Raw genomic sequence first — 26,908 nt, 5'->3', positions numbered from 1 at the left:
CCATGCTTTTCCTGGGCTCTAGGAACTCATTTAGCTCGAAGGCAGCTTTCAACTTTATTTGGTAAGCAAAGACAAGCTCTCCCCAAACTAACATATTGAGTATAGCACATTTTTTCTTTAAAAAAGTCAACTGTTTAAAAACAAACTAATGTGAACGTTAAAAACCCATTAGATGTCAATCAATTAAATCTTTATTATATAGAAAGAAGAACAGATTTGGGAGGGACCTTTCAGGACTGTTGTGGAGGGCCATCAACGCCCTGCCCTCCACAGCCGTTCCCCTGCCAGAGACCTGCTGCTCCACCACATCAATGCCCCACTTCTCACTGCTGATGCCATGGATTGTCAGGGACAGCTGAAGAGCTGGGTGGAGCCTGAAGGCTGTAAAATGCCCAGGTCTGTCTTATACTATGGACAAATAGTATAAGTAGACAACACTTACTAAATAAGTAGTACTTACTACATAAGTAGTAGACAACACAAAGGTGTTGGTTACCACCTTTAAAGCGCTCCATGGCATAGGACCTAGTTATCTTCGAGACCGCCTGCTGCTACCGATGACCTCCCACCGACCTGTGCGCTCCCACAGAGAGGGCCTCCTCGGGCTGCCATCAGCCAACAATGTAGGCTGGTGACCCCCAGGGGGAGGGCCTTCTCTGTGGGGGCACCTACCCTCTGGAACCAGCTGCCCCCTGAGATAAGGAGAATCCAAGACCTCGGTGCCTTCCGCCGTGCCCTTAAAACTTTCTTTTTTCAGCAAGCCGAGCTGGCTTAATATATTTTTTAAATATTTTTAATTGGTTTGTTATTTTAAATTGGGGCCAAATTAATATATATCTTTTTAATTGTTTTTAATGTTTGTATTGTATGTTTTTTATCTGGCTGTACACCGCCCTGAGTCCCTCGGGAGAAGGTGCAGTATATAAATTCAAAATAAAATAAAATAAAATAAAATAAATAAATAAATAGGAAATGCTGTTGAAATATCTTAATGAAATGCAACATGGACAAATTCTATTTTGTTAGATGAGCAAATAACCTCTCTTGAACTTAACAGTGAAGAAAAAAGGGAGGGGGATAAATGGTGAGTAATTGGATGATTTCCAACTATTTACTAGGGAATATTTTTCTCAGCTGGTCTAAGGCAGCTTTCCCCAACTTGGGCATCTTCCAAATAGCTGGACTTGGGCACTAGAACTCCTCAGTTGTCATTACCTTTTGTAGAAAGTAAGGAAGTTGAACTTGATGGAGATATGAAGGAACTTATGTAGGCAAAGGGGCCTGTAACTCTACAACAGGATCACATTCGGAAGCAACTCAGGTAGAAGCCTCTCCAATTCATTGAACTATATGAAGCGGGAAGAGGTGCCGCCCAATCCAACCAATCCAGCAAGATTCAGTTTTTGTAGCCACTCTCAATAAAAGTAGGTTTTAACTTTCCTCTGGAATTGATTTTCTGATCTGGTCTTCCTAGTGGAGCTGAGACCCTTGCTGAAAAATCTGGGAATTGAACTGAAGGGTGCTTTAGTTCCTTCTTCAACTAGAGCACCCTTCTAACATCTGAAGGATGCTCTAGTAGAAGAAGGAACCAAATTGGAAAAATGGGACCAATTCCCAGTTTAATGGAAGGGGAAATGGCTTTGTGACATCATCATTCATTAGACCAATACCAGTTTTCAATTCAGATTTATCTACAAGTAGCAGAGCTAAGTGAGGAGATGGGGAAAAGATCACTGATGGCTGGTGTGACAAAGACACTGTTTTTTTCATGGCTATCATATCTACATGAATTGTCCCAAAGGTGCTTTTTCAAAAGGCAACTGGATGTTTTTTTCCTTGAAGACATTTTGCTTCTCATTCAAGAAGCTTCTTCAGTTCTGACTGAAGTGCTGAAGAGCTGTCAGAACTGAAGAAGCTTCTTGGATTAGAAGCAAAACGTCTTCAAGAAAAAACAAACTCGAGTTGCCTTTTGAAAAAGCACCTTTGGGACAACCATGACCCGGATCACTGAGAATCTCCATAGATGTCAACAAGAATTAACTAAAATTGGCAAGTATTCAGAAAAATTTAAGGAACAGAGAGTGGAAATGGGAGGCAGAGATAAGAAAAGAAAGACATAGACAGGACAGAAGTCTTAAGAAATAGCATGAGGGGAAAAAATGGGGAAGAAGACAAGGGAAAGAGAAAGAGGCTAAAAAAACCCGTCTTTATGGTTTGTCATACTTTTTTGGACATTTCAGTAAGTAAGAATAATTATGGAGACTTGGAATATCTCCATAGATGTTGGAAAATGAAATTTTCTAATGTCATTGTCAGCAGTATATCAAGTGAATAAAATAACAGAGTCATGCATAAACTAATGAAATTCATGCACTAAAATAAACATTTCATTTTCTGTATTCCTTCTCTATTTGCAATTTCAAAGACTGGTTATATCATATATGTTGTAGCCCCCATTTGTCTGGAACAGGCATAAGACTTTTGGACATGTACTCTAAAGTCCCATCTTAAGCTTCACTGAAGTATATGAATAAGTAATACAGGCTTTTTTTTTTAATGAATTGGTTTGGCATCTGTTTTCTGGAACATGACACTCATTCATTTAATATATGGGAAAACTTTTTAAGTGGAAAGATTTTGTGGATCTCTAGCAGCAAAGAAGTGCTATTAGCTTAATGAACAGTTGTGATTTGGGTCTGGCCCAGTTTTCCAACAGAATAATGATAATAGAGTTGAACAGTGGTTTTCAATCTTTTGTACCATCAGGGAAGTCTTTTTTGTAGGAGCTTGTTTGCTGAAGAACTTCAGCACATTGCAAAGGCTTTAGAATATATTGTAAGCTGCATACCTAGCTTTTATGGGCTGCTTGCCAAACCAGTTGGATCTTACTGTCATTCTGTGGGAATCAACAGACAGCTTTTCCCAGCCTGGGGAGACAGGAATTCTGGGAGTTGCAACCCCAGCATATTTGGAGAGCATTAGGTTGGAAAAGAATGCTGTACAACAAGATTATAGTGATGCTTTGGGTAGCATAGTTGCAATTTTTTATTCATGTTTGGGGTCTCCATAAGTGGTTCATTAGAGCGGACATTCTTCAGAATTGTCAAGAGTGTTTTATTTTAAAATTTCTTTAATTCAGCGTCTGTGAATGTGTTTCGAACATTATATTATTAGGTGGCATGTGGAACATCACAGATTTATTTTGGAAATGTTTATCAGTGCCTGTTGCCAAAGCATTTGCTAGTTTTGCAGAAAAATTGTAGAACAAAACCATCACATTGCTCATTTGAAGCCACCTTAGCCTTCAGTTACGTGACCCTGTGGCCTTATTAAAGATAAGCCAACATAGTTGCTCAACTAATGTGTTCCAATTTGTATTTTTAACCTCCATATTGAGGAAACATGGTTATTTGCTCAGGCCATTTTTGAAATAACATGATTTTTTTATACTGACTCCTACTGAGCATGATGAACCCTGAGCCTAAAGCTATAGGAAAAGATTGTCCTTCCCTCCTCCACCACCACCCCTCTACAAAGATTGAAGAAAATCTAGGATTTATTTGGGCTTCTTGTTTAACTTTGGGTTTGGCAGAAACTGGAAATTCCAGGTAGTCCTTGACTTACAACAGTTCATTTAATGACCGTTCAAAGTTACAATGGCACTGAAAAAACTGACTTATGACCGTTTTTCACACTTATGACCATTGCAGCACCCCGTGGACACATGATGAAAATTCAAACACTTGGCAATTGACTTATATTTATGACAATTGCAGTGACCTGAGATCATGTAATCACCCTTTGTGACCTTCTGACATGGGGAAGCAAGATTCACTTAACAACTGTGTCACTAACTTAACAACTGCAATGATTCACTTAACAACTGTGGCAAGAAAGGTGGTGCAAAATTCACTTAAATGCCTCGCTTAGCAGCAGAAATGTTGGGCTCAATTGAGGTCGTAAGTCGAGGACTACCTGTATATCAGTTTGCTGGCCTCCCTGACCCACCATCAGGGTCAACGTCCAAGGCACCAGAAAGTCCCTCTCTAAGTCAGTTTCAGAAGGAGGGAAGATTGCACTTGAACATAAGAGTAGAACTGTCTTTGTTTCTATGGAAACTATAAGGTCTTCTGTTACATGCAAGGCAGCAGAGTTAGTTTATTTAATAATACACATTTTCAGTCCCTTCTTGAAGATGGTCTGAAGGTGACATGACTGTGTAAAATGATGCTCACTCCACATGATTTGAACGGGAAACAGACTGGAAATGCTGGGTGATCCATTTTGAATTTTATAGAAAGAAAAAGATGGGTTACGAATGGATTGAAATAAACCAAGAGGAAATTCATGCTCAACAATCTCTTTCTTAATTATTGTTGTTTGTATGTTTACAGGGCTTAAAAAAGGTTCCTTGTGAAAAATTATATGTGAAGCAGACTGAATACTTGGACTTGTGCTAGATGTAACATTAATATTAAATATATGAGTGTATGAATATTAAATTTAGTATTCATTATTTAGTCTTCTAAAGCCTCTGGGTTGGCTAGGGAAGCTTTAGTCTAGTCTGACCTTGCCTGTGTTCAGAAGGTAAGATTGATTGGATCTAGTTAGTATTTAGCGAGGAAGCCTCCAGGGTGGGGTTGTTAGCTTGAGTGGGAACAACTTGGAAGAGGCAAACCAGTTCTGTATTGCTGTCAAGACAATTACATGCGCATATCCATGAAATCAGCAGAAATTACACATGCAAATACATACACACTACACTTGATCTTAGCTAAAAAGCCACAAAGTGAGGAATTTCACCAGGAATTGAGTTTGGCTCAATTGAGTTTGAAGGAAACCTTGTTTTAATTCCTACACATCTGAAAGGCACAAAGTTTGGGGAACTCTGCCTTGTTCTTTTACAGAACATTTCCTTATTTGGAAACTTTTTTTTTTAATCCATTCATGGCAGTTGTGGCTAGTGCTTACTTGGGTTTGAAATAGCCAATTATTCCAACAGGGGAACCACTTCATGGTAATTTTCAAAATCTGGCAGAAGATAAATAATTATTTTCTGCTGTAAAATGCCTGAGCTTGTCTGGCCCTCAGGTGCTCTCATGCCATCATATGGCTTGTTATTACTCATTGGTAGGTATGATTCAGCATGTTCACGTGGTACATGAAGCCAACCTGTGATGCTCAGGGCAGTGTCCTTTGAAAACTGGCACAACCACCTTTCAGACTTAAAAGAAAATTTCCTTCATATCAACTGTGCATCTAAAGCTCAAAGGTTGGCCCAGCTTTGCATTTATTAAAATGTGTATTCATGTAAAGTAATTTTTTTCTTCTACACATGCACATTTACACACTAGTGATCAGGGTCCTTCTAATCAACTGGAAAGCCAAGAATCCAGGATTATGGGTCTGTATACTGTATGATTATAAAATGTGGGACTAATGTATTTGATATGGCTGCTGATTTTCCTTTGTGTGTGTGTGTGTGTGTGTGCGCGTCCATGTGCACAAACATGTTCAATGCATCGTGAGCTGTGCAGATTTCAGTTTTTTTGTGTTGCAGTGGCCCATCTTGAGAACAAGCTGAAAATTAAGAAATCAATAATTTTAATATTTCTATCAAACTTATACTTTTAATTTTTCTTGGCAGCACTGATATGAAAGCCTAGTGATCAAAGAGTGAGTCTTGGCCTAGAGACATTCCTGGACTTGAAATGCAGCAGCTACTGTCTTCTACAATATAAACATTCATAAGTGGCAGATAATGAATTGATTAGGCTGGGTAAAAATATATGGAGTCTTTTCTAATTGTCAAGATCAGCCTTCAGATTCATCTCATGAAACCTCATATTGCAAGACAAAATCTTTTTACATTCATAAATGCTAAACCATATTGTGTGAAACAGCTACTCTAGCTTATTCAACAAATAATGGTAAAAATAACCAGATGATATATGAACATAGACTAAATCATGGTTTGCTCAATAAGCCATAATTGCTGGATTTACAGTTTGTCCTTGGCCATAAATCAAATTCAACTGCTGGCCATTTTCTTTCATTATAATATATTGACTAAACTGGGCTTTTTATATAGCAGACTAAGCTGGAAATTACAGCTATCAGTTGCAAATCACAGTCTAGATTTACACAACAGAGAGAGCCAAAGTCAAATCAGCGTAGGTTAATAATATGAATTCAGCCTGGGTAATTCTCACAAAACCCAAAAATTAAATTTGTTAAAAATGTTCTTCACAAATCAGAAGAGTCAGGAAATCCAGATGTGCATGTAGCTCACTGGGATTGGGCATATGAGCAGCACACTGTGCTATGCATCACTTACACAAGGGAGTTGTAAATCAGACCTAGTGATCAAGTGCAAATGCAGTTCTTAGCTGAACAGTTAAGAATTATTTTCGTGCAAAATTTATAGTCTTTCTTACCTGAAATGCTGAGGCAGGAAATTTTTACCGGATCTTTAGTCAGTGTTGACAAACTCTTTATTGAATCAAAACTTGATGGGGAAATAATTGGTGGTTTAAGTAGTTCTCCCTTCTTATTCTCCTTCTCCCCCCTTTTGGAACAGTGAAATCTGCAATGGCTTTGCCCTCAGGAGTTATTTGGCATCAGTCAGAACAAATCAGGTTTGTTTGATATGGTTCTGAAAAAGATTTGAAAACAAGTGACTGCATACATATGGAGTTGGATTTACTTAGGAAAAATATCTAGCAGCATAAATATTATAAGTGGTATATTTCTGGTGTAGACAGTCAAAAATGTGGATTATGTGTGAAGCCCTCTGTGTAATGAGCTTGCCTAATCCACCTGCTATTCAGTAATTAATCATGATAAGATTATATCCAGACTAATCCCTAAGATTAGGAGAGCAACTGTGTTAGAACAGAAAATTAATCCAGTTGCTAGGTTTAAGAATGCAATGTGCTTAGTTGAAAATGAAAGCAAACCCATGTGATCAGATAGCCAACAGGGTCTCTACTGTGCTACAGACCATGAGTTTGGGTGTATCTAAATAGATGTAGATAAAACTTACATTGGTCAGTGACAAATAAGATAGGACAGGAGCTAAGACCTAGATGCAGTATAAAAAAAAACAATATATTATATATGCATATATTATAAATTAAGAAAATAGCTTCCTGCATAGGACAGTGGCAGCTAAGAGAAACCATGGGACTTTCCTGGTAGTTTTAGGGTTCTGGTCTGACAAGATTATCCTCAAGACAGAAGAAAATTAAAGGAGCATATAGGCAAGGGGCTTTTAAAGTACAGGGACAAGTCTGATCAGCAAATATATATATTTAGTATGTCTTCTCTTTTACATATACATGAACTCATGTCCATATGTAATGTCCATTATTTATAAATCAGAAATATATACTTGTAGTTCTGTTCTGGGTTATCAGTCCAGATGGAAGTATTACTTAAAATACTTGAACTGTTTTGTTTTTAATATAGTTGTCCTGAATTTGATTTATGCAAAGCATTTTCCTCAATTTAAGTTTAGTAGGTTAGTAGGTGCTACTTATTCCAAATCACTCCAGAGGATCACTGTTTTCTAGACTGTTTTAGATTCTTACCAAACATCAAACTTGGAAAAATCTTGGAAAAAATTCACTAGATGTAACTTTTTGTGGCAATCAGCAAAAGATAGAGATTTTATTTGTAGCACTACTTGTAATGTTTGTGAAACCTGGGTGGATGTTCTTTTTGTTCAGAAATGGGAGGGATTTGTCTGTTTTCATGTATATCTTAGCCTGTTCTCTTAGGAGTTGAAGGGGATTCTGGGTTCTGAATCCAGTTTAGTTTTGTCTCCTGAAAGGGGAAAAATGATGTTTCTATTTGCACTGAAGACACTAAAAAACAAACAAAAAATGCAGCAGACATTAGGTACTTGCAGGTTACTCCCAAGTGTGGCTCCTTTGTGGCTGTGGAAATATGCAGGAAAAGAAAGGAGGGAGGGGGGAGGGAGGGAGGGAGGAAAGAAAGAGAAAGAAAGAAAGAGGGAGGGAGGGAGGGAAAAAGAAGGGAGGGAGGAAGGGTGGAAAGAAGGAGGGAGGGAGGGAGGGAAGGTTGGAGGGAGGGAGGAAAGAAAGAAAGAAGAAAGAAAGAAAAAAAGAAAGAAAGAAAGAAAGAAGAAAGAGGGAGAGAGGGAGGAAAAAAGAGAGAAGAAAGAAAGAAATAAAGAAAGAAGAAAGAAAAAAAGAAAGAAAGAAAGAAAGAAAGAAAGAAAGAAAGAAAGAAAGAAAGGGGAGAGACAATATTAACTGATAGGTTCCTTCACATTTATAACTTCACATGTATGATATCAGTTACTGTTTTTCAAATCCTACTGTGCAGGATTTTTTTTTTACTATAGTATTATAAAATGGATATAAATAAGCAAATGTACATATTCAATATACTTATTGGCACATTAAAAAACAAGTTACCAAGTGCTGAAAAGTTTAACTGTGGCTATGAAAAGTCTGAAGAAGGGACAAATGTTAACATTTCACCAGAAAATTATCCAGTATGAGATACTCTTTTTTAAAAAAAAAAAACCTATCAGATAGGAGTATTGTCTCTTTAATCTAAATGGTTTGAATTATCCCCAAGCAATTTGCTAGAGCTGAACATCGGTATGGTAGTGTTTCCTCTCAAATAAAATTCCATATTCTTTGACAATCTTAATGTTCTTTTCTTTGCCAGATGAGAATGTCATTTAGCTTATGGATAAACTGGATAAGGATCAATTTCTCCATTAAATGTTCATGCTCTGGGCTAGTATACCAGACAATTGAATAACATGGAAATGCACATTTTAATTGACATATTATGTTGGGATATTTTATTATGCTCATCTAATGTCTGTTTCTGGGTATGAGTTCCTCCTTTGCTGTCATTGATTTCTGCCATCTGCCTTCATGTCTCTTAATTTGTGCTAAATATTGTTTATTATCTTTACAAGCAAGGTCAGTCTACATGTTATCTTCACAATGAAGGAATATGCGTTGCTGAGAATTTACTATATTTTGGTGTCCATCCAAATCTATACTCTGCTTCCTCAGCAGTCAAGCAAATACTCATTTTGAGGCACAGTCACACTTTCTTACACCTCTTAACTCTTTACTGCCAACTAATGATTACCGGGAGGTTTGCAATCAGATGCCATTGTATTGCAATAGAGAATATGTGGAAGAAACAATTAGTAGTGGGAAAGTGAGAAACATTGGGTTAACGCTATATACTAACTCCTAGGCATCGGCTTGTTCAATAAAAACAGATGGGGGCTAAATTACATATATTCCTAATTAAGAAGATAATGTTAATTCACTCTGTGCTGCACAAACTAATACCCAGAAGTAAAAATAAACAGCATTAAGCGAGCTATCCAATCATCATTTCAAATACTTGAAAATATAATTTTATAGACCAAAGATTAAATTATGAAGGGAAGGGCATCATTCTCTTCAAAACTTGTTCTGCTGTTCCTGTTGGGAAATCTTTGTTAGCACTCAATCAAATTTTGCCTTCATGTAATTTAAATCCATTATTTTGTGTCCCATACTTTAGAATGAGATTCATCATTTCAAGTACAGTATATGAAGAATGCTATTACATCCTCCCTTAGTTAGTTACCTTTTATATTCAGCTAAATATATTCAGCTCCTCTAGTCTTTATTCATTGGACTCAATTTCTACAGTAGTTATTACACCATGTTCACCGTGCTTCTCTGAATGTGCTATATTTTTCTGAATCTTTTTCCAAGTGTGGCACCAGAATTGGACATAGCACTCAAGGCAAGGTATGACTAGAATAGATTATTAATTACTTTTGCACAACTTGGGAATTATATTCCTGTAAATGCAGCCTAAACTTCCTTGCAGTTTCATCAAAATGTTGGCTGTTTGAATTTTAATCTACTATCCCAAGAACTTTTTTTCCCCAAGTACTATTATCAAGTCAATATTCCCTATCCAATATCCATGCATTTCATTTTTGTTACCAAGTACAGTCTGTGTTAAATTTCATACTGTTATTTTCAATTTTTTTAATGTGTTATTTCTCTCTTCTAGAAGAGTTCTAAACTTTAAAGTTCTAATCTTTACAATACTCTAATCCCTTAAAATAATAAACTTCTGTGATACCTCTTCTCCTCAGTAAAACAAACAAAATAATTGTAGATAGGGTTGCAAAATAAATATATCTCATCACCCTATCATCATATGTTGCAATATCATAGTTGCTTACTTTGGGGTAATGTCAAATCCCAGAGCAAACTTTGACAGTGCTCCCACTTTTTTTTGTGGAAAATGTTACATTGCACAGGTTGAGCATATTCCTTTTCTAGAGTATTAACTACACCACTCAATCTTATATCATCTGACTCTGATCAGCATTACTCCTACATATTTATCAAAATTTTTAATAATTTTTTTTAATAAAAATATTAAAATATTTAATAAAAATATTCAAAAATAGAAGTTCTAGGATTGATCCTTGTTGTAGCCCAGTTGGTACCTGTTTGCAATGTAATAAGAAAGAACAGTAACATTCTTTTTATACCAGAGTTGCCAATAGTTTCCGGCTTTGCAGAATGGGGGGGAGGGGGGAGGAGAGGATGGTTCTGTGCAAGCAGCAGGCAAGTGGGCATGTGTGCAGCTCCATTTGAATGAGCAGCAAGCATGTGTGCAAGTTGCTTACGCAAGTGGAGTGTGCCCGTGCAAGTGGGAATACACACGTGCATGTATTCGCCCCCATTTCCATGGCCTGGTTCCATACGGCTCACAGGTTGGGGAACTCTGTTTTATACAATTATCAAATCAGATATATATACATTTAACTGTCATGCTATCCAGTCATATTTAATTACCTTGATAATCGGCATATCATAAGATACATAGTCCAATATTTTACTGATGTCAAGGGATATTATGTCTACTGAATTCCCACAATCTGTTAAGGATATTTTTCAATCAAAAAATGAGATAAGTTTGGTCTGGCAAGATCTGTTCTTGACAAAGTCATACTGATTTCTGGTACATTTATTTATTTATCAAATTTTGAAATCACCCATCTCCAGGTGGTATACAAACAAAATATTTAAATATGAAAACACTGTATAAAATTGAAAAAAGAGACAAGGATTATTAAAATTCAGTTTTAAAAATTGATTAAAAAGTGCTTTCAGGATGCTAACCAACCTCACAGCTGCATTCTCCTCTGTGGGCCCCAAATATAAGAGAATAGAGCCATGTTTTCAAACCTTTCTGAAAGGCTAAAAGAGTGGGGGGCCACCTCACTTCTGGGGAGAGAACAGACGTGGGCTGTTGCCAGTTCGGACCAGTTCATGTGAACCGGTAGTTCCGACCACCAGCTGGACCCGCCCTGGTGCTATGCTGTCCTATATCTCACTCTCTGGCTCGCTCGCCCCACCCACACAGCCCAGCTGATTTCCATGCCTTGCCCGCTCTGCTCACCATGGCTGCCCGAGAAGGTGTGCTGGAAGCTGCATGCAAGAAATCGCCATGTGAAGCTGCACGCAAGCACATTTTCGGTTCTGCACTAGGCAAATTATGTGAAGCCCGCCTCTGGGAGAGAATGTTCCAGATGACATGGTCTTCAATGCGTTAATAAATACTTTTCCTTACGATCTTCATAGATATCAGACTTTTGAAGCTGTTTTAAAAATGTGACTGATCTGGCAATATGGTATCAGTAGGTGGGATTTTGAACTTTGGGATCTGAAAAACCAGAGAGTAGTAACAGAGTATGAGAGACAGAATTTTAAATATAAAAACTTTGTATAAATTGCGGAAATCTCTGTGGAAAAGCAGGATAAGTGATGATCCTACAGAGCGGCTTGTTGCAATTCATGTTGTTAACCAAATTTGTTGGGAAGTAAGATCTCTCCCAGGAATTTTTACTGTTGTTGCTAAAAAAAAATTTTTTTTTAAATCAGAATTGACCAGGAAGGAAGCTCAAACCAGGTGAAAGAAGCTCAAACCAGGTTAAGGCTGGATGAATGTGAAAGAGATGAATCTTTAATTTTACTGCTTCTCGTCCAATCTAGAGTGGTGTTTGTTTTGTAGGTCAGCACATATCTGGAAAAGTCATAGAAGAGTTTACACTGGGCAGCTGAATGGTGGCTTCTTAACAAGGCCGCATTGTAAAAGCAGTAGTGGGCAATTCAAGAAACAAAAGAGAGCTTTTGTATAGTACTTCAGAGGTGCTTGTGCAAATGTTGCAGGGAGGACCTTCTTTCTTTAAGACAATGCACAAAGTTGTTATCAGAGGGAGGAGGGATAGCCCTACTTATTGAGCTATGAGCTTTTGAGAAAGAAGCAGGATGTATAAAAATATAGAAGGGTGTATATTTGGTCTTAGTATTGCATGAGAATTAAGCTGTGAAAAATAAATTGGCTGCATTAATTTCTAACGTTACAGTAGAGAAGTTCCTTCAGATTCAATCTAAACTAAGACCCTTCCAACTCTGTTATTCTGTTATTCCAAGAAATATTTCTCCGTGGTGCTTACAAATGGTTTTCCACTTCCTCTCCTGGGTGTCCCCTGCACTACTGCTCCCAGAGGCTAAAGCTTTATGAAGGAAAAATCTATCAGTAGTTGCTTGACATGAATCTTAATGGAGACGTGTAACTTCCATTAGGTGTAATTGCCTCTGGTTTCTGAAGCAGTTAAACAGATTAGAAGTGGGTTTTACACCTGAAATATAAATTTTCTTCTTGCTGAGTACGCAAGGGCACGATGGAAAGATGATCCTTGCTCTATTGATCTATTGAGCATGGTGGTCTTCGGAGCCTCCCTGTGAGTGAATGAAGTTGCCATCCTGCTATATTTGAATTGCAGAAAAGCAGTTTGCAGCACCCAATTTCTGGCATCTGCATTGAATTTGTGGTTGCTTTTTGAGGTCATGCCCAAGGAAGGCTCTTTGCCAGATCAGTAAAACCACACAATGTATATAATACCCTAGAAAATCTCTGCCAATGTCATTTTTGTGTGTGGGGAGGTGTCAGTGTAATGTGTATTGTTTTGAAAAGTCTTGTAAAGGGATGCAAACTGGGGAAAGTTCACAATTCAGCATGAGAATTTGATAGAATAGTTAAAGAACTTCAATAATTATGAGTCTGTAGTCCAACGTTTTTGCACATTACTCTTTTGCATTGATCTCAGTGGTGTCCATGGGGGAACAAGGGGGCCAAAGTACCGAAAGCAGCATCATGGCACTACAATAAAAGCTCCATTCTATTTTTTTTACATACCCTGTGATATCACACACTCAAAATGAGAGGAGCTTCAGTTGCAACATCATTTTTGTCATTTGGATGAAAAGAACAAGACTGTGTAGATGCTATTCACTAGTTTCTTCTCCTTCCTTGCTGTCTCCTATTAGAAATTCAGAAGTGTATGTGTGGGGGTGGGGAGAAATGCTCATTTAGAAAAGTGTTGAAATTTCCAAATTTAATGTTCAGCTTTGCTTGTATGCTTTTTTGCATTAACTTTTTAAACCCAAAATGATTTGATATATTGCAAAGGCCAGAAGAACTTTGCCAGAACAAACCAGAGCTTCATCTAATATGGCACCTTGTTTTAAGAATAAGAAACAGGTGTAGACCAGGTAATAACCATCCTTTTTTCATCAGAAGCAAATCCCTTGTTATTGCTCCTAAGTATCTTGTTTCTGAAACCTGAACATAGTACGGTCATTAATAGCAATTCATACGTTTCCCCCCCCCCACCATGATTTTGACTAACTTTTAAAGTAATCTAGGATGGTGCTTATCACCATGACTTGTATATGATTGTGTATCTTTTCCTTCCCACAATCTTTACAGAAGAAAGCAGACTAAAAAAATCTTAAATTCAGTGAAAATGATTTTGATGAAAGCCCTTATTTGAAAAGCAATCTTATGGTGGATGGTTTCTTTGGGAAAAGCATTTTATGCTGTGTTTTGCCACATTCAGTTTGAATAAAAGAGACTGTTTGTAGATCAGGATTAAGTGAGGAGTCCTTGGTGGTCTCTGGGCTTGGTTGTTTGCTTACAGACTTGGAGTGCTACTCTATATAAACAGAGAGCAAACTCCACACTCACTAGCACTGATGATGTTACCTACTTGGACAATGGCATATCTGCAAGCAAACAACCAAGATCAGGATTCCACCTTCAGTTTATACATCAGGGGGGAAAAAAGGAACATTGAGAATTTCTGGATTAATCAGAATATATGGAAGGATACATAACCGTTGTGATTTACAAGGATTTTTTTCATTTACGTTTTAAATCTAGGATCCATATGTAAATGAACCAGGCACAAATCGGTAACCAATGAAGATACATATTCTGTCTATCTGTTCTATTCCAGCATCAGCAACACTTTAGAGAAAATCCATTCATTCTCATTGAGTTTAGGAACTAGGTTAATTTTTGTTTGAAATGAATACTGGTCCAGGTACATCTTGTCTGGTTTTATACCTGGAATGTGCCTTTAAAATCTTGCAACTAAAAATGCATTATTAAAACTCAGCCATGCAAACAAAGAGACCATCCTCCAGTCCTTCCCACCCTACTCCCCCATGCTCCAGACGTAAACTTTAAAAAAATCTGTAAGCAAGTATAAAATAAACCATGTGTCAGCACAGGCCAGCTGCTTTATCCAATTCTAAATTGTGATTTAAACGGAAATAGAATTGGGCAGCTGGAAGATCTTTTGACAGCTCCTGATTTGTATATCTAATTTTAATTAGAATGGAGATATGTAGCTGCTTTAGAAAGAGACCAGATTTACCAAATTTATCCAGATTATCTGATTTTCTTTCCCAACCCGCCCCCTTAATGCTTTTGCAATAGCTTAATCCCTTGATTAATTTAATATATGGAGGTTTGAATTGATGAAAGGTTTTTAAGAAGCATCCACCAGTCTTATCTAATTGTTACTCAGATTAAAACCAGGCCATGATAGTTAAAACATCAATCTTGGTTTACTGAATTTGCTTATTCATCAGTCCAGTTGCACTGAGTGGTACTTCCTACAAATCTCAGGATCTCTGTGAGTGTTGCTTTGGTTTGGATCCACCAGTTCCTTGACAGTCCTTGATTTGACTCAGCTCAGTAGTGGTCAAATATTCTGTGAAGTTAAGGACAGTCTCTTGTAAACAGCAGCTTGACTTTTTCATTTGCTTGATATTATTATCTGGTAGAAAAGGAAGGAGGAAGGCTTTTTACCCCTTGTTCCAATATTAGAGGTGGCTGGGGGCATAATTGTATATAAAGCACACATGTTGTTCTCTACCGTTCACAAGGGTACATATAGTTCAGTAACCAATTATTTAGTCTCATAATATCTAAATGCAAGTATTTGTTAAACTCAGTGTATAACTACTTTCATCTCTCTCTCTCTTTCACTCTGTCTGGGTTTCTCACATTAAATGGGAAGCCTTGTTTAATTTCTTAAACTTTGCGTCACATTTTATATTTACAAAAAACATTATCATTCTAGCAGTAATGGATTTGCAATTGAATTTCATTATTTTACAATGACCTAAAATTCTATTCGTGGAATTTTGCTTCTATAGTCAAACAATGAAAAATGAACAGTTTCCTCTGCAGGACGTGGCTGCCACTTCAAAATTACATTTTGAGTAGTCTCTGTCCTCTGCCCTATCCAAAGGTGTTTTATTTGGGAAATGTTACCTAACACTTTATTTTATTTTATTTATTTGATTTGTATACCGCCCTACTCCCGAAGGACTCAGGGCGGTGAACAGCCAACAATAAAATACATAAATACACAAAATTTAAAAACCCGATAAAATCAAATTAAACTTTTTGGCCCAGACAAATTAAAATACCCCAATAATTTAAAAACAGATTAAAATTTACATATTTAAAAAGGGAAGAGATCAGGCCAAGCCCGCTTGATGGAATAAAAAGGTCTTCACAGCACGGCGGAAGGAGCGCAGATCCGGGATCCTCCGTATCTCCGGGGGGAGCTCATTCCAGATGGTAGGTGCCCCCACAGAGAAGGCTCTCCCCCTAAAAGGCAGACACTTAAAAAGGCAGACAGGTTTGAGGCATGTGCAGAAGAATTACTAAATTGACAATAAAATGACTAGTACGTTGTTACAGTAGGGAGAAAAAGCAAGGGCTTACTTCATAGGAATGGGTCGAGAGAAGGGAAAATACAGCTCTAACAAGCATCATCTTTTCTTCATCAGTGTTTCAAAATATGATGCCTTGCCTTCTTTTCCAGCATTTCAGCACTTGTAACCCAGTTCCAATTCTTACGCTAGCTAGGAATTGTGGGCTTTTGTCATTACAATGCCTACTGGGAGGTGGGGGTGTCTCCAGATTGAACAAAGCTGTGATGTGCTGCTGCAGGTTTGAGAAGCTCTTAAACAAAACCAGCATTTGACAGTAGCCTGTTTGACAGGGTTTTTTTATAAGTTTAATTTACTCATCTTTTTTTTTCCTTTTTGGCAAATGTAAAAGCTAAATGATCTCCCCCCCCTTTTTTTTTTAAGTGCATTCCTCATTTTAGGCTTCCTACTCACCCCAAGAAAGGCAGCTATTACGGTGTCACCCCTGTGCTGGGGGGGGGGGGCAGGAGAGCACCCAAGATACTTATCTATCAGCAGCCAATCAGGGAAGTAAATGGATGGTGTTTTCAGCTGCAGGGCCTCTGCAGATAAAACCTGCTGTTGTTAAGGGGAAAAATTACTCTTGCCTGATGCACACTGTTGTCTTTGAGCTAAGCACCCGGCCTTTGACACAGCTCTGACAGCACTGCTGATTACAGTTTGGACCCACATAGACAGGAGATAGCAAGAGCAGAGCAAACGGTCTTTCTTTAAGTGAACTGTTAAAGTGGCAATAATCAGCCAGTCATTACAAATGCTTAGGGGGGGAGGAGGGGGGTAGAAAGAGAGAGAAAGAAAAAAGAGAAGGAAGGGGGTATCTCCCTCATTTTGCACTTGTCATCTTTAGCAATTTGCATTTAATGAACCCCTTGAATACAGCTTAAATTACATGTCAAATGAGGGACAGAGTTGGTTTACACTTGAGTGGTCCAAAATAACAAAAAAAAAAAAATCCAACCCTGAAATGAAACAATAATTACTCTGGAAATTGTCATCCTGTAAGAGTAGGGAGGAGTTGGCAAGGGCTCTGAAGAATATTAGGATGTTAAGAGCTGCTTTGCTTAATCACACAAAGGCCTCTCTAGCTCAGCTGTACTCATGTCTTGTTTCCTGTTAATCTGCACTCTCCCTTCATATATGACACTTGGCCATGCTACTGAAAGAAAGAAATGTCCTTTCGGAGCTAGATTCCCATAGCCAGTGTTTTCTTGGAATTCTCTTTTTTGGGAATTCTCTCCTTGTCTGTTAGGGGGATCTAGTTTATCTCTTTCAATGCCATTGTACACTATAGGGGATTCTGGGTAAGTTACGGGACAGTTCATGTGGAACATCAGCAGACCTGTTTGATAGTCGATTTGCCTTGCTGTGTGATGAGTATAAAGCAGATAGTTGCAGAGCTTTGTTGTAATTACTGGTCTTCAGAGGAAATTATCTAGAACAAATGTAGGCAAACATCCAGCCTGTTACCTCAAATCTGATGTAAAGTAAGGCCTAGGGCCTGGGAAAGCCCGGTGCACAGTACATAGTACAGGCAAGTGAAATCATGTCATGAATCTGATATTGGAAAGGGTCAAATATACAAATTCATATCTGAGATCAAGGTCTTTAACAATTAAAAAAATGAAGAGGAATGTCCTTTTGTTGCTACTATAGAATAATTTAGAGTTAAAAACCATTTTAGATCACTTGCAAGTCATATCTCTCAATTATTTTGCCAGCTTCACTAGAGAGCACTGTTAAAAATCATTATCTTAGATTAACATGCAAACACATTTATTGACAATTCATAGAAATAGTAAGTATACCCGATCGGCAATAATATGAAAAATACCAGGGCTCAAATTTATTACTTAAATAAAATACTAAGCTAGATTAGAATTTTTAATGTACAGTTAAATGATATTTTAGAGGCCATCTAAATATATTTAAAAAGCAATAATAATTAAAATTCAGTAAAGTTTGTTTCTGAATATATGGCTTTGCTGCTAAAAATGGATAAACATATTAAAAAAGTAAACAGATCCTAAATAGTAATTAGTAAATTACTTTAGACAGCTCAAACAAGCACATAAAATACTTCAAACGCTTCTAAATTCTGTATAGATAGCTCTCAACTTATGACCATGCAATTAGTGAGCATTCAGAGATATGGCAGTGCTCAAAAGAGTGACTTACAACCAGTTCTCGCACCTATAATCATTGTGGTGTCCCCATAGTCAATGTGATCTAAATTTGAGCCCTATTATGTATTTTTAACAGTTGAAGTGTTCTGGGGACATGTGATTACCATTTGTGACTTCTGACAAGTGAAGTCAACGGGGGAAGCCAAATTCGCTTAATGACTAAGTGATTCATTTAAAGACTGTATTAATTGCAAAACAATTGCAACAAAAGTGTTGAGTGTTTCTCACTTAATAACCACTTCACTAGGCAACAGAAGTTCCAGTTTGATCATAAGTTGAGAACTACTTGTAATACATAAAATGTATCTTGATGTTCTTATGAAGAAGCCAGTTTATTGCTCTGGATGACATGATAATTAAGTGGATAAAGCACCAGTCTTAGAAAGCAGGAAATTGTGAGTTCAAGTCTTGCCTTAGCCAAGAAAGCCAGCTGGGTGACTCTCACACGGTTGCTGTTGTGAGGAAAATAGGAGGAAGATGTGGTGGATATGTTCACCACCTCGGATTGTTTGTAAAAATAATAAATGCAGAATACAAATAAATAATTATGTTCAGAGGGCACTCAGTGGTTATTTAGAAAACTGAAGGAGAGTAAGGAGAGAAATCCCAATTCTGTCTTGCACTCTTCAAAATTTGTATTGATGTGTTAGTTGAGGAGATAGATGGAATATAATATGTTTATAAAAAAGAATGTGGAATAGTAGTTGATACTAAAGTGAATATAAATATATTCCTTCAAAAAAGGCAAATGACATTTTAGATTGCATCAACAGAAGCATAATTCCTAAATCAAAGGAAATAATTACATTCACTTTTTTGTTGTTGTTGGTCAAGTACTACTTCCTATTCTGTGTTTTAAGTAAGATTCAGACAAATTGTTTCAGATTCAGAGAAGGGCAACCTTAATGATTGGGATCTTAAAAGTCAATCTTAAAAAGAGGGATTAAAGGAGCTAAGAATATTTATCTCCGAGAAGAGAGCACCACAGACAGTTATAGTAACAATTTTCAAATATCTGAAAGGATGTCACACAGGAGAAGATCAAGATCTTTCTTTTTTTAACCCAGAAGGAGAGATGGTTTTTTTTACAGAAAGACATGTTCTGGTTGGTGATTAGGAAGAAAATGTATAACAGTAAGAGGAGTGGAATCTACTGGTATTGCCAGATTAGTTGTGGACTAATTCTTTTCATTTTATGTATTCAAACAGAGGCTGGATGTTTAAATCTGGAGTTTTGCAGTGATTTTAGAATTACTGGACATTTGGCATAAGGAGGATATCTCCTCCCTCCAGCAGACATAGCTTTAAAATCAAATATTATCTAGGGGATTTTTTAATATCTTTTTTTAAAAAAATATATTGTTTTTACAACAGTAGATTTCATGTATTGTAACTTTGCATATTGTCTGCTTCTTTCTTTCCCTCATCCATCAACAGCCTAGATTTGCATTATTTAATTTAGTTCCTGATTCCAACTTCAATCCAGCGCTTTCAATCTATGTTCACTGGCTGATTCTGTCAAAAGAATCATTCTTATCAAATCCAACATGAAATTTTTATCTCTGAGAAATTCCACTCACATATTGAAAATAAATATTTGTTGGAAAAATGTAAGGATTGAAAAACCAGTCTTGGATGCTGGAGTGATTTCATCTCTCATAGCAGCCTATTGAAATGTTTTTATTAGGGGAACTTCTGGAGGAAGAGACAGCCATTAAGGGTAAAATCATTTTCCTCTATCCTTCTCCCTCTTCCTCTCCCTCTACTCCCCTCTCCCCACTCTCTCTCTCTTTCTTTCTTCACTCCCCTCACTTGGAGTTTTTGTTTTTTTGCTTTTGTAAGAAAGTAGATCAGTTTGTATGTCCCCTTCTCTATTTGTCCTCATTTCAAGTTGTATGTGTCTTCTTTTCCTTTCTGTAACCTTAAGGGAGCAGGACATTAAACTCGATGGCCTAAATCGGAGGTCTTCAAACCTGGCAGCTTTAAGACTTGTGGACTTCAACTCCCAGAATTCTCCAGCCAGCTATGCTGGAGAATTCTGGCAGGTGAAGTCCACAAGTCTTAAAGTTGCCAAGTTTGAAGACCACTGGCCTAAATCAATAGAGTCTTGTCATTTTAAAGACAATAAAATAAAGATGTGGGATTGATTAATTTTATTCAACCATAGATAGCTTTTCATGACACAACTATACAGCTAGTAAATTTCTTAAGGGGTGTTGTGTTTAGCCAAAAATGGAGCAAAATGTTTCAGAGCTCTATGGAATTGTCCAAATATGACTTGCCTAATATCTACAGGTAGTCCTTCACTTATGACTGCAATTGGAACCGGAAATTGGTTGTAAGTTGAGGCACCCACATGACCAGAAGTGATTTTTAAGACCTTTTTTTTTTTTTTTGGCTGTGGTTATTAAGCAAATACCATGGGCCTTAAGTTACAGTCATTAAGCAAATGGTAGCGGTTGTAAGTGCGAATTTATTCATTTGAATGGGCTGTTTTCACCAGAAACAGGCAAAAAAATGCTAGGAACCTGTGTAAAACTGATCATGAATCACAGTCACATGATCACAATGTGACCAATTGCTAAGTGCCCAACATGTGTCACATGACCATCGGGTGCAATCATTTACCATAACTGGAGTTGCTACACTTGCCATAAAGTGTAGCGTTTTGTGGGCAACATAAATGTGAATGGTGATTAAAGAAACAGTTGTAAGCCGAGGATTACCCATATTGGGAACATAGTATAGAGCAGGGGACCCCAATGCCCATGCTGCGGACCAGTACTAGTCAGTGGCCTGCCAGTAACCGGCTCTCACAAGCAAGCAAAGCGCCATTCATGCACACACAGAAACCAAGCAGCACACGAAATCACAACCACCCTGGTCCATGGAAAAACCATGGAACTGGTCCCTGGCTCCCAAAAGATTGAGGGTGCCCTGGTATAGAGCTTAGAAGCATCACTAGTAAAACCCCTTTTTCACAACTGATGACTCTACAAAGAAATTGATCTCCTGTCTGCCAGTGGAGTACATGCTAATGGAGGTACAGTAGGACCACTTAAACTTTCTCGGAAACTATTTAAAGGGAACGGACAGCTGCATCACGGAAAAGAACTTGTGAGTTTGAATCTGTGATGCTTTGAAGTGTTTTAAATAACTTGAAAAGGGCTGTTTAAAAATAGTACCCAAAGCTAAGAGTTTACCTTTTTCCTCTGTTTCAGGTTTTAATAGCTGATGACTATTCTGATCCATTTGATGCCAAGAGTGAAGTCAATAAAATGGGCAAAGGAGAAAACACTGGCTATATGGAGCCATATGAAGCTCAGAGGATCATGACAGGTAAGGAGGTCACAAGGAGAATTTATAGGGCTGTAGAAGCCACATTTCTATGTCCGATTTCCCTACAACTGATCTTTTAGTAGGGTTAAGTAAGAGCTAGTATTTAAGGCTGACACATCTTCTGTTTTTAGTGTTTATGTGAATTAAATTATTATTCTCAAACATCAATATGCTCATTTTGCTTTTCCTATTAATCTGGAGAGTTTCAATGTATGTTTCTAAGTAATACTTTCATTTTCTTCCATTCAGGAATCTTTATTTTGCATTTGCTATACAGTGTATGTGTGAATATATGCAGTCTTAATTGCTTGGTCTTGTTTTTAAGGTGCCACAAGTAGGTTCTTATTTTTTTAAGACTAATGCAGAGAATCTTTTTATTCGTTATAGATAATGACACTTAATGACTTGAACTTCTGTTCTTCAAATGTTAATTATCACTCTGAATAAGAAATTCATAATAAACACAATGTAAGAAAAGCCATAAGAGATGCATTGCTAATCATGATGTACATTAACAACCACGTCAGACAAGACAACAGCTGTAAATTTGTTGCCATTTTATGAGGTTTAGGCAAGTTGGCTGCACAGCTGATTTATATACAGGGCTGTAGGGCTGTTTGGTGTAAAGGCATAACCATTTCTAAAAATCCATGGTAATTGATGAGCGATTGCACTTTCCACTAAAAGATTAAAAGTACACATATTCCCCAAAGGACAGGCATAGATTCTGGGCGTATAATGTCGTGCCCCTCAGCACTAACTCCCCAGAACAAATAGGGAACAAATGATTTGTTAAAAATTTATTGACCGAGACACGGCAAAGAAATTTCAATTGGGTCCTTAACATCTCTAGAGCAGCACCAAACTTGCCTTGTTTGGAAAACTAAATTAGGATAAGCTGCCCTTCTAGAATGAGACCCTTTGCTGTTGCTACAAGAGAGTAAGCGCTTAGGAACAGATCAATTTCCAGGGATCCCTAAAAATGTAAAAAAGAAAAAAAAAGCCCATTTCTATTAATTCAATAGGTATTGCTCATTTTAAAAATTAAAGGGTTTGAATGGTTTTGTGTTTTATGTTGCTGTTCTAACTGCCTTAAGCAGGGATGCTGTATACTGAAATTTCTAATACCTTGTACATGTTCTTTTTTTCTGCAGCTTTAATAGTCAACTTGATAAGGGAATTCCTAGATTTACAAGTATTGTTTTGATGTGTCAGGTTGTTTTTTTCAGTAGATTTCGTGGGCTCTTGTAGCTGCCCTGTCAATATGTACATTTAGTTTGCTTAAGATGTAAAAACTGGGAGACTTCTGTTAAGCACAACATTTTGTAATTAACATTGTTCAGGGCAGTGTAATCAATTCTACACTGTAGGATCATTAGAAAGGAATATAAAACAACCTATTGGCTTTAAATTTAGAATAGTGCTATTTTATCAAAAACCCTATTTATTGTTAATCTTTCATATTTCTGCACTTTGATCAAAGTGCCTGGAAGGAGAAATGGTGAAGATGCAATGGAGCACAAGCTGCTCCATGGTTACAGATAGAAGTTTCTCATCCTCTGTGGAAGATGAGATCATACGTAGACACCTGTCTTGCTATCTTCTACAGTTTTCTTGAAAGGGAATTCCTGTTAAACGAAAGAGGGAACAACACAATACAACCTCACTGGCCTGTTTATATCAACAGTAAAAAAAAATTAAAGCAAACCTGAATTCATTGATTCATGTAAAGGAAAAGCAACACTTCAGAATGTTAGTGAATCATGATGGATTTAAAGGATTTTTAAAAAAAGGGATAGAACTAATATTCACATCTATAGTCCATCATGAGAGTAGTAAATAAAGCCAAAAGGCAGTTTCAGATACTGCATCATTGCACATCTTCTTGGCTGATTTATATTCTTGACAGTCCCTTAATCCTATGTGCATCATTCTTGCTCCATATTTGAAGACACTTCTAAAATTCCTTAGGGTTATAACAGTGGAAAGGTGAGTTGGAGCAAATTTGTTGGCTTAGACTGCATATAAATCATTCTATACATAAAACACTAATTTCCAAAACATACAATATTGCCGTAAGATCTCAAGACCTTTTCAACTTGCTTGTTTTTGAGATTCCTTATCATGGTTTTGTGTAGCATCCTTTTTGGGATTACAATATATATTCCTGAAAGAGACTTGGGGGTTAGCTTTGCATTTAATAATGAATTGTCCAGAATCTGATGAAATCAGAGAGTTCTTTTTATATGAAAAAAAAGAAAATATTTCAATGAAACAGTTTAAAGCTTGATTCAAATCTATACATCACATTCACTTTGCTATATGTGTTATTTGAGAGTCACACATTTAAATGGCATTTTCAGACATTTCACTTTATAATTGCTTATTGTGCTTCTCTCTCTTTTTAGTGGCCTTATTTATTAAATTTCTTAGAAGGAATGAAGAATGATACATGGATTTTCTTTCCATCCTGTGATTACAAATAGAATTTTGATACCGGTGAAAGTTTCTCTAGTATAGCCACCTCTTTTAATGTGCTTTAGTTCCTATGAAGCCAAAATCAGAAGCTTTTTTCAATGTTGTTTATGCCTAGTACACTTTATCTGAAATTGTAATGTTGGAAGGAACCCTGAGCAGGGTAGCACATTTTAGGGGAGGTATCTGTACATATATTCTAATTTAACTGCATGGGAGAAGGTAATTACCTATCTACTTGTCTGTCTGTCTGTCTGTCTATCATCTATCAACCTACAGTATCTATTAATCTGTCTACAGTGTCTATTAATGTATGTATGTACGTATGTACGTACGTACGTACGTAGGTATGTATGTATCTATCTATCTATCTATCTATCTATCTATCTATCTATCTATCTATCTATCTATCTATCTATCCTCTCCTTTCTTCTCTCATGCAGTTAAGATTGGAACAGTTATCTGTGACTACTGTATAACAAACTAAAGGGTTTTTTATTTCAGTAAAAGTGGTAACATTTAAATGCATAAAATTTTGCAAGGGAATATTTACTGAAAACATAATTGTGTGCGCAAAGCAAAAATAAAAGCAACGTAGAAAAGGAAAAAAATGATGTTAATGTCTCTATCGATTTCTCTATAGCTAGACAGCCTGCTGTTTAATTATGTCACAGCAGCACTTAGGCAATAGTCTTGTTAAGATTATTTAATAGCTTGAGCAGTGGGGCAGAACAATAAAACTGATTTTTCATTTGTCTTATTGTGGCCAGCTAATCTTTAGTTAAGATGACAAAAAAACCATCTCCTTGGGCTGTAGCTCTCTAAATGTGTTCAGCAATCCTATTCTTGCTAAATTTATGCTCTTTACTTTATTCCAGATTTGCTTTTAGTTTTTCCCCTGAGGGTGCAAAGTTTAATGGAGATAGCGTTTTGAAAAGTCTTCTAATGCATTTCTCCAGCCCTGCCAACAATGGGATATTAGCTTAGATTGTGTCATGGGATCTTTGTTCAGTCTTCAGGGAGATAGAGCATCCATGAAAAGGGAAGAATTACAGTCCTCTCACTAAAAGTCCAGATGTAAAATTACCACATTTATTATTAATGAGATACTTAAAATATGGTTGGGCTTCAGTAGCTGTTACACAATATTATGTATTATGGCAGAATATCTGTGAACAAAACATCTCAGGAATCTGTTTAGGGCTAAGCCTTTGAATATCTCTTCTCCCTGAATGTTCCTCTCTTTGGAAATACAGAGAACAGCACCAGAAATGTTTGTAAGTATCTCAGCGTGCTTCACAAAGCAGACAGATGGACTTATTCATCTCTGTATTTGCTAGCAGAGGAATCTCCACCAGCTCCCAGGAAAGGAAATCCTTCCCAGCTAGCTGAAGTGCTGCAGTCCTTCATTTCCATAAGATCTGCAGGTAAAAGGTTATTACATTTCAGGAGATAGGCAAATCTGGAAGCATTTTGGATTACATTTTAATCTCAAGAGATGTCTAGAATTCATAATGAGGCCCCTCTCACATTGGAGCTGGGTGTCAAACACTTTTTTGTCTGTTCCGACCTTTGTCTATCTCATCATCTCCTCCCATCTACATGCTCCCTAGATGAGTTTCATGACCTGGGTGAATACTGTCTCATCCTTATCTGTGCTAATCTGTGTAATTAATTTTCCACTGCAATTTGTTATATCTCCTCTTCTTTCCTGTTTGTAACTACATTCTGTTGCAGGACTGTTCTTGTCCTTGAGAAGACTGCCTCGTGCTTTCAATTGCCATTTTCCCCCTTTTAAATAGCCTCTTACTGTTTGGCTTAATGTTAAAGGGGTCTCTCTTTGTAATTTGGGGCACTAGGACCTAAATTCATGTCAGTGTAGGGGAAAAAATTGCTAATTTAATGGCTTCTAGAGGATTCAGATAAATTAAGTACTATATTCTTTTTTAAAAAAAATGAAGTATATAATAAGCTGGGAAGGAGATCAACAAAGTTTACACATGGTTTTGTTTTTAGAGGAACAAACTATTTAATATGGTAATTCACAATAATTTGATGTGAATTATAGAAATATGTGAAAGCTTTGATAAACTGTAGTGATTGATTTTTTTGTAAGATGCAGTTTCTTATATATTCGGATGAACTGATGTGTGTTTTGGGTGCCAAGATACAAGAAAAGATGATGTTTTAGTCTCCATGTCCATTGCCAATATTTAGCAATTACATTTCACTTTAGAGAGCACAAAATACATTACAAACATTTTTTTCAGGAATCTTGTGTCAACCTTATCAAAAGGCCAGTATTATTTCTAGAATAAGAAAGCTGTAAGGGAGAAATGATGCGGTGGCTCAGTGGCTAAGACACTGAGCTTGTCAATCAGAAGGTCAGCGGTTCGAATCCCTAGCACCACATAACAGAGTGAGCTCCTGTTACTTGTCCCAGCTTCTGCCAACCTAGCAGTTCGAAAGCATGTAAAAAATGCAAGTAGAAAAATAGGGATCATTTTGGTGGGAAGGTAACAGCACTCCGTATGCCTTCAGCGTTTAGTCATATCAGCCACTTGATCACAGAGATAACTTCAGATAGAGGTGGCTCTTTGGCTTAGAAATGGAGATGAGCACTGCCCCTAGAGCCAGAAACGACTAGCACGCATGTGCAGGGGAACCTTGGTAGCACAGTGGACTAAAGCACTGTTATTAACATCTGCTGCTTGCAATTACTGCAAGTTCAAATCTCACCAGGCTCAAGGTTGACTCAGC

The 26,908-nt window shown here is 37.2% G+C and overlaps 1 protein-coding gene across 1 annotated transcript in view; it reads left to right on the top strand.

The window, feature by feature from the left end:
• Positions 1-26,908, top strand: part of SHB (SH2 domain containing adaptor protein B) — a 144,481-nt gene that overhangs the window by 32,007 nt on the left and 85,566 nt on the right. Inside the window, 1 exon segment of the mRNA XM_070935421.1 lies at positions 21,556-21,673. Coding sequence (XP_070791522.1) covers positions 21,556-21,673 — 118 coding nt within the window.

Source organism: Pituophis catenifer, unplaced genomic scaffold, assembly GCF_029215685.1.
Source record: "Pituophis catenifer annectens isolate HBS135680 unplaced genomic scaffold, rPitCat1.0.hap2 SCAF_2, whole genome shotgun sequence".
NCBI lineage: Eukaryota > Metazoa > Chordata > Lepidosauria > Squamata > Colubridae > Pituophis > Pituophis catenifer.
Note: the sequence above shows the minus strand (reverse complement) of the source record. Positions and strands in the feature narration are given on the sequence as shown.